General features: G+C 51.4%; 1 protein-coding gene across 1 annotated transcript in view; it reads left to right on the top strand.

Annotated features, from left to right (window-relative positions):
* The first annotated feature begins 418 nt into the window (after positions 1-418).
* The window catches only part of BACE1 (beta-secretase 1), a 30,542-nt gene continuing 21,846 nt past the window's right edge, over positions 419-9,114 (top strand). Inside the window, exon 1 of the mRNA XM_054439938.2 lies at positions 419-1,170. Coding sequence (XP_054295913.1) covers positions 910-1,170 — 261 coding nt within the window. The 5' untranslated portion in view covers positions 419-909. The remainder of the gene's footprint in view (positions 1,171-9,114) is intronic.

Genomic DNA, 9,114 nt, shown 5'->3' with positions numbered 1-9,114 from the left:
CTCGTGAAAATCCTACCCATTTTTAAACGCTCAAATTAAATACCACCTTCTCCCACTGAGTCTTCCCAGATCCCCTAGATGTCCCTCCAAATCCCTACTCCTTAATGCCACATTGTACAGTATGAAACCCCACCGCGGCAGGAATCACTTAACTGTCCCGTGTAGAATCACCGTTTATTTCTCTCTGTATCCCCAGCGCCTGGCAGTGTGCCTGGCATACAGTGGTTGCTCCTTCCATGCTGAAAGAAAGACTGACAGACGGGAGGTGTGCCCCTCTCCATCCGTCTGGCCCTTCCCGCCAGGGCCTTGCAGGGCGGACTCCACCTCGGCAGAGGGCATCCCAGACCCCTCTCCAGCCCCGGAAGCCGGATTGCCTGCCATGGGAAGACTACACTTCCCAGCGATCCCAGGGAAAAGCGAAAACCCTTTGGCTTTGACAGCCGCCGCCACAAGTCTTTCCGCCTCCCCAGCCCGCCCGGGAGCTGCGAGCCGCGAGCTGGATTATGGTGGCCTGAGCAGCCAACGCAGCCGCAGGAGCCCGGAGCCCTTGCCTCTGCCCGCGCCGCCGCCCGCCGGGGGGACCAGGGAAGCCGCCACCGGCCCGCCATGCCCGCCCCTCCCAGCCCCGCCGGGAGCCCGCGCCGGCTGCCCAGGCTGGCCGCCGCCGTGCCGATGTAGCGGGCTCCGTATCCCAGCCTCTCCCCTGCTCCCGTGCTCTGCGGATCTCCCCTGACCGCTCTCCACAGCCCGGACCCGGGGGCTGGCCCAGGGCCCTGCAGGCCCTGGCGTCCTGATGCCCCCAAGCTCCCTCTCCTGAGAAGCCACCAGCACCACCCAGACTTGGGGGCAGGCGCCAGGGACGGACGTGGGCCAGTGCGAGCCCAGAGGGCCCGAAGGCCGGGGCCCACCATGGCCCAAGCCCTGCCCTGGCTCCTGCTGTGGATGGGCGCGGGAGTGCTGCCTGCCCACGGCACCCAGCACGGCATCCGGCTGCCCCTGCGCAGCGGCCTGGGGGGCGCCCCCCTGGGGCTGCGGCTGCCCCGGGAGACCGACGAAGAGCCCGAGGAGCCCGGCCGGAGGGGCAGCTTTGTGGAGATGGTGGACAACCTGAGGGGCAAGTCGGGGCAGGGCTACTACGTGGAGATGACCGTGGGCAGCCCCCCGCAGACGGTAAGGTGGTCAGGCCAGCCCTTAGCCCTCCGCCTGCATGAGCAGAGGGGAGACAGGATGGGGATGCCTCAAGCTGGCCCCTGCTCAAATGGGCTGGTGGGGACAGCAGGAGGGACCCCTCCCCAGCCATTCCCCGGGGGTCACGTGGTTGTTGGCAGAAGTGTTCCCAAGCTCCCCTTTCCCTCCTCGTCTCCCCTGGCTGCCTAGTTCCCCTTGCTCCTCATCTGACACATAACGCCCTCTGGAAGGATTTGAGGCAAGACAGACACATAAGCTGGGGACCCTGACCTGGAGGAAGGGTCCGCCACGGGGGCACTGTAACAGGTGTCAGCCCCCTCTGACAGTGGCCCAGTCCGAGTCTCCCAAATCCCACCATTCTAGAGGTTGGCCACCCAACCTTGTCCCCTCCTCTGATTCCCACCATTGTTCCCAGTACCTCCAGGACCAAGGAATCCTAACAGCAGTTGAATCAGCACCTTGCTCCCACTATCTGGGCTGCCACTGGGACGGCAAAGTGAGGTTGCCGAGGTCCCCCTGACTGCACTCAGCCCGGAAGCCCTGGACAGGCTCCTGCCCTCCCCTCCTCCTCACTTTCTGCCTCTCGCGGTCTACACTCCAGCCCCTCCCCCACCCCACACCTCCCCAGGCCAGAGGGGAACTGAACTGAGCCTGGGGAAAGGACAAATGGTAGGAAAGGAGCCAGAGCTCCCTTTTAAGAGTGGGACTCCTTCCATGGCCGGGGAGAGGGGAGTTACAGAGAAAACACTGTCTGCCCTCCCCATCCTTCTTGACAATCTCCAAGGTACCTTCAAGGTGGCTGGTGGAGGTGGCACCCTCTGCACCTCTGTGGGTGAGCAGCCCTCCATGTGGGGTGCTGTGGCTGACCTCTGTGTGCATCTGCCGCCTCTGTGGGGGAGTCTGGGCCTGGGCAGCTCTGTGGTTCTGTGTATGCTGGTGCGTGTCACCTTGAATCTGATCCTGCACATCTGTGAGCCACCTCCGGATCTGTGTCTGGGAAGTCTGTCCTTGGGAGGGTCTGTGAAGGTGGGAGTGTGTTTGGGGTGGGCGGAGGGGACAGCCACACTTTCCTGAACTTCTCAGACAGCTGGATCTGGGAGAAACACAAACCCCCACCTCCCAATTACTTTACAGAAGCCAGCCTTCCTAGGTGCGTGCTCCCCAGCCCTACCTCTCAGCTAGTTGAAAGCCTGGTCTTCCCCACTTTTCTCATCCTCTTTCCTGTGCACCATAACTTCCCCAGAAGTAGTCTCCAGTGGGAAGTTGGGGGGGCAGGACAGAATCCAAATCCAGGCCCTGAGCAAACAGAATGCTAGATGATATCGTCAGGGAGCAGTGGGTATGCAGAGACCTGTGGGACCTACGCCTGTTTCTGCTACTGATGTGCTGTGCAAACTGTGCATGGACCCCATGGCACGATGCAGGACGGGGCTGCAGAACCCACACAAGCTTTGAGGTCAGTCAGTCCACGAATCCCAGCTCTACCACCCACAGCTTTTCCTCTTCTCAGCTGTGTGGCCTTGGGCAAGTTGCATAACCTCTCTGAAACTACTGTCATGTCTTTAAAATGAGTAGGAAATGAGATCTCCTTTGCAAGGTAATTGTGAGGATTAAGTTGTGAGGGTTAATTGTTCTAGGTGCTTTCACCCAGAACAATGCACCTGCATACAAAACTGACCTCCAACATATATGAAGTCACTTTATCCTTGTCTGGCCTGTTCTGCCTCTTCTATGCTATGCAATGAGGCATAAAAACTCGGATGTCCTGGGCCTCCACGTTTTACATGTATAAAACTGGGGTATCTTGTAATCCCAGCACTTTGGGAGGCCAAGGTGGGCAAGATCACCTGAGGTCAGGAGTTCGAGACCAGCCTGGCCAACATAGCAAAACCCCGTTTCTACTAAAAATACAAAAATAATTAGCCGGGCATGATGGCATGCACCTGTAATCCCAGCTACTCAGGAGGCTGAGGCAGGAGAATCACTTGAACCTGGGAGGTGGAGGTTGCAGTGAGACAAGATCACACCATTGCCCTCCAGCCTGGGCAACAAGAGCAAAACTCCGTCTCAGAAAAAACAAAAACAAAAACAAAAACTGGGGTATCCATTACTGTACTTCCCTGATCCCGTGAAATAATGCATACATCCTGCGGCCCAGTATTTAGCAGAGAGTAATTGCTCAATAAACGTTGGTTCCTTCCTTGTTCCTTTCTAGAAGAGGAAAGTGGGCTTAAAGTTCAACACCAGTCCAGGAAGCTAGTGCCAGGGAGCCCACAACTAAAGCAACTGTGTGGCTTGCACTATGATTTCGAACTAAGCCTGCATCAGCCAGTCTCTGCTCTCTGGTGGCTTGGACTCTCTCCCCATCTGTCTGTAAGAAGGACGCCCTTTCTTCCTACCTGGCGCGGCTGTTGTAAGTGCCAAATGAGAACTTGGATGGCATTGTATTCTGAACAAGTAAAAGTGAAATTTGGGGAGCACTTTCTCTGTGCTAGGCAATTAATTGCTGGTGCTTGGGGGCTGATCCACAAAGAGACAAGACATGTTTTCTGCCCACATAGAGTTAGAGTGGAAGTGAAAGGGCGGAGGTGACGAGTACAAGGTCATCCATGCAGATATACTCAAAGCGAGGTCTGCAAACCCTCATTGGAGTCAGCTAAAAATGTAAATTCCCTGGCCCCATCCCTGACCTCTAGAGACAGTATCTCAGAGAGTGGGGCCCCGCAGTTTGCGCCTCACATTTGAGAACCATTTATGGCTGGACGCGGTGGCTCACGCCTGTAATCCCAGCACTTTGGGAGGCTGAGGCCAGCGGATCACCTGAGGTCAGGAGTTCGCGACCAGCCTGGCCAACGTGGTGAGACCCTATCTCTACAAAAAATGCAAAAATTATCTGGGCATGGTAGCAGGCGCCTATAATCCCAGCTACTTGGGAGGCTGAGGTAGGAGAATTGCTTGAACCCAGGAGACAGAGGTTGCAGTGAGCCGAGATCACGCCACTGCACTCCAGCCTGGGTGACAGAGCGAGAGTCCGTCTCAAAACAAAAAAAAGAAAAGATAATCATGTATTTATAGGAGTGCGGAACACCACAGGTGTTCAGAAGGTGATAAACTCATCCAGGAAAGCTGCACCAGGGACATGTGCTCTGAGCATGGTCTTGAAGGATGGACAGGAGTGGCAGGCTATTCCCAGGGGGCAGATGGCACCATACTATCCCACTGTACTGTAATTGCACCTTACACTTATGTCCATGTCTGCCCCTTCCCACCCTACCCCCTTAAAACTGGGAGAGGCCACAGTGAATGAGAGGATGGGTTATGGATGTTAGGACTTAAGCATGGTTGTTTAGGAGACAAAAGAGAGCCAGTCCTGTTAATATTACAGGTTTACGCTAAGACCAGATAAGTTTGGGTAAATAAAATAGAGCCAAATAGCCATAAAGCTTAAATGTGAGACTATAAGGTTTGGACTTTGGCCTTCAGATATAAGGGAAAATCTGAATTTATTGGGGCAGGGGAATGAAGAAAGCAATCTTTCAGGAAGAGACATCTGAATTTTAAAAAGAATGGGGGCCATGTGCGGTGGCTCATGCCTGTAATCCCAACACTTTGGGAGGCCAAGGCGGGTGGATCACAAGGTCAGGAGTTCGAGACCAACCTGGCCAATATGGTGGAAACCCCGTCTCTACTAAAAATACAAAAATTAGCTGGGTGTGGTGGCGCGTGCCTGTAGTCCCAGCTACTCGGGAGGCAGAGGCAGAAGAATCTCTTGAACCCAGGAGGCAAAGGTTGCAGTGAGCCAAGATCACGCCACTGCACTCCAGCCTTGGTAACAGAGCGAGACTCCGTCTCAAAAAATAAATAAAAATAAAAAGAGTAGGACTGAAAGACACAGGCACAGGGGGCTGTCACAACAGTCCAGGTGTGAGGCCCTCTATGACAAGGAGGGCATGAGGCTGCGATAAGATGAGAAGAGAAAGGAAGGGCAGGATGCAGAGAATGTGCCAGGGCAGGTGGGGAGGATTTGGTGACATTGGTGTGAAGGGAAAGGAAGAAGGCATCAAAGATGGTTTTGAGATTCTGATCTGGGGTGAACTGGAGGATAACAAGACTGTGGGAATAGGAAAGGTGGCAGGAGGGGATGGCGTATAGTACTTGTATACAAATTTATTTGTTTGTTTGTTTATTAATTACAGGGTCTCACTCTGTTGCCCAGGCTGGAGTACAGGGGCACAATCATAGCTCCTGGGCTCAAGTGATCCTCCTGCCTCAGGTTCCTGAGTAGCTGGGACTACAGGCACATGCCACCAGGCCCAGCTGATTTTTTCAAATTGTCTCACTGTGTTGCCCAGGCTGGTCTCCAATTTCTGGGCTCAAGTGATACTTCCACCTTAGCCTCCTATTAGTTTGTCCCTTACAGCAATTCCTGCAATATATAAAAGGTCTTTACTTCAGTGAGCTGTGATTGCACCACTGCAATCTCCAGCTTGTCAGAGGATGACAGAGACCCTGTCTCCAAAAAAAAATGTCTAGCAGAAGAAATGGGGTTGAAAGGTTAAACCACTGGCCAGGTAGAAGGCCAATAAGTTAAGACCTGTTTCATCCTTGTTCTTCCTACTGTGCCATTTGTCCTGGGGAAGAAGAAGTTATCACAAGCATCCCTCTTCCATCTTCCCATTACACCTGCTGATATCTCCATTACTACACTTGTAATGTATTACAACTGTTTTTGTGTTTGTTTCTCTCATAAAACTTCAAGCTCTGGCCAGGCGCAGTGGCTCACGCCTGTAATCCCAGCACTTTGGGAGGCTGAGGCAGGAGGATCATCTGAGGCCAGGAGTTCAAGACCAGCCTGACCAATATGGTGAAACCCTGTCTCTACTAAAAATACAAAAATTAGCCAGGCGTGGTGGCAGGCGCTTGTAATCCCAGCTGCTCAGGAGGCTGAGACAGGAGAACTGCTTGAACCCGGGAGGCAGAGGTTGCAGTGAGCTGAGATTGCACCACTGCACTCCAGAGCGAGACTCTGTCTCAAACAAACAAAACTTCAAGCTCTTAAGGACAATGTCTTTTTAATTTTATTTATTTATTTTGCGGTATCCTCTCTCTGTGTTATAATAATCTATAACAATGCCAAGCTCAGAACATACACCTAAAAAACATTGAGTGAACGAATACGTAAGCTGCAAGCCTCTAAACAGAACTGTTGACAGGCAGTTGTAAATGCAGAACTGTAGCTCTTGGAGAAAGTATTTTTATTCTTTTAAACAAAAGGGCCGGGTTCAGCAGCTCACACCTGTAATCCCAGCACTCAGGTGAGGCCGAGGCGGGTGGATCATCTGAGGTTGGGAATTTGAGACCAGCCTGCCCAACATGGTGAAACCTCATCTCTACTAAAAATACAAAAATTAGCCAGGTGTGGTGGTGCATGCCTGTAAACCCAGCTACTCAGGAGGCTGAGGTAGGAGAATCACTTGAGCCCGTGAGGCGGAGGTTGCAGTGAGCCGAGATTGCGCCACTGCACTCCAGCCTGGGTGACAGAGTGAGACCCTGTCTCTAAATAAATAAATAAAAGGATGTTATCTCATTTTGATATTATGAGCATCACTGACCAAACACAGGATAATAAGGTAACTGTTAGGAGTGAAATTTGGTAATAGTCAATTCAGTTTAACAGATATTTGTTGAGTACCTACCTACTGTGTGTAGAAGAGAAAAATAATGCCATAGTCTTAGCCCTTGGACAGCTCACAATCTGATGTGAGACATAGACATGATACCTAAATATTACACAAAACCAAATGCATTTGGTACAAATAGTGAAACAGTGGATCTTGGAAGTGCACAGAGAGAAGCAGCTACTTCTGACATGGTATTAGGCACAGCTTGCTGGAGAAGGAGGGTTTTTGTTTTGTTTTGTTTTTGTTTTTGAGAGGGAGTCTCGCTCTGTTGCCCAGGGATCCACCCGCTCGGCCTCCCAAAGTGCTGGGATTATAGGCGTGAGCCACTGCGCCCAGCCGAAAAGGAGGTATTTGAATAAGGCCTCGAAAGACGAGAAAGCTTTGCAATACGGAGAGTGGTGAGGAGGAGCACTTCATGAAGAAAAGCGTGAACTATGGTGAGAAGCCAGAAGGCATGGTGGGGATGCCATGGGGCTGACAGGACTTTGAGTTTTATTCTGCAAACAGTAAGGAATCCTTGTAGGTATACAAGAAGAGGGATGATATTGTCTAATTTTAGTTCCAGGAAAACAGCTTCAGTGTGCAGAATGACTTGGAGAGTCTAGCATCATGACTCTAGACACGGAAACAAGGATCTCAGGATACAAGGGCCTGAAAGAGGATGGTGGCAGTGAGGGTAGAAAGGAGGAATCAGCACTCATCCATCGTTTAACCAGTTATTCTGTACACTTGATGAGATGTATGGGGTGAGAGAGGGAAGAGGAGATGATAGCTTTATTTAACCTCTCTGACTTTTTGTCAGGGAACAAAGCAACAGGGGAAAGCTTTTGAAGCACAATATAGTTTTTTTGTTTGTTTGTTTTGAGACGGAGTTTCGCTGTGTCACCCAGGCTGGAGTGCAGTGGCGCAATCTCAGCTCACTGCAACCTCCACCTCCTGGTTCAAGTGATTCTCCTGCCTCAGCTTCTCAAGTAGCTGGGATTACAGGTGCCCGCCACCACACCCAGCTAATTTTTTGGTATTTTTAATAGAGATGGGGGTTTCACCACGTTGGCCAGGCTGGTTTCAAACTCCTGACCTCAAGTGATCTGCCCACCTCAGCCTCCCAAAGTCTTAGGATTACAGGTATGAGCCACCGCACCCAGCCAGGAAGCACAATATAGTTTACCAAAGTTTATGTTTATTATTCTGCTTTAATTATAAGGGATAGGTATTAGCATACCTGTTTCAGGGATAAAGAAACTGAGACCCAGAGAGACTAAGTGTCTTGTCCAAAGTGATTCTGTTAAGAAGAACAGAGTAGGGGTTCAAATCTAGGCCTTTGTATTCTGAGTCCAAATACCGGGGCCTTTCCTTCCTGTGTTCTACGATCTGGGACATGCCTTTGAGATGCTAGTGGGTCATCCTCGTGGAAGTATTCAGCCACCAGCTGACAGTGGGAATCTGGAGAGAAGTTAGAACTGGACAGGCAGACAGGACTCATCCACAGAGAGGCCAAGTTAAAAAATAGACTTGTTCTTTGAGGGAACAGAGAGGGAAAGGAGAAAAATGATTAGGGAAAGAATATTAGGTATAGACAAGGAAGCAAGAGAAAATGATCAGAGCAGTAGAAAACTATGAGGGCTCAGGGTCTCAGAAACCAAGGACCAGGTGGTTTTTCTTTTTTTCCTCTCCTTCCCTGCTTGGCAGGGTTCTGTAAAGGGACCTCAGCAGTGAGGGAGAAGGCTGGGAGCAGTCAACACTCTAGATCCCCACCCTTCCTGTCACCAAGCCATCCCCAGCCCCCTACCTCAAATCTCCTGAGCCTCCCAGGATAACTTTGCTTTTATTGTTTTTATACAGTGGACTTCTGGGTTATATTTTTTAAAAAAAGTTTTTACAATAAAAAGGTTGAAAACCATCGAGCTCAAAGAAGCACCCTCCAAATTAGACAAAGCCAGCAAGACCCTGGCTCCATAAGTTGCCTACCCAGTCCCTGCGACCACAACTGGCTCTCCTGGATTGGGCCTCGGGTTGCACACAAGCCCTTGCTGGAGCCCTCATCCTGTCATTCCAAACCTTTCCTCTACTCCCCAGACCAGTAAAGAAGAGTTTAGCTGGGAGTGAGGGGGCATTGAGAAAGACTGTGCTCTCTCTAAAAGCACTAAGGTGGAAGGTCAGGAACCCTTCTTGGGCCTCTCCAATAAAGGGCTGGGCAGAAAATTCCAGTTGAAAATCCAGGAAGAGGCCAGGCACAGTGGTTCAC

Source organism: Pongo pygmaeus, chromosome 9, assembly GCF_028885625.2.
Source record: "Pongo pygmaeus isolate AG05252 chromosome 9, NHGRI_mPonPyg2-v2.0_pri, whole genome shotgun sequence".
Taxonomy (NCBI): domain Eukaryota; kingdom Metazoa; phylum Chordata; class Mammalia; order Primates; family Hominidae; genus Pongo; species Pongo pygmaeus.
The sequence above is the reverse complement of the archived record's forward strand: the minus strand, read 5'-3'. Positions and strand labels throughout refer to the sequence as shown.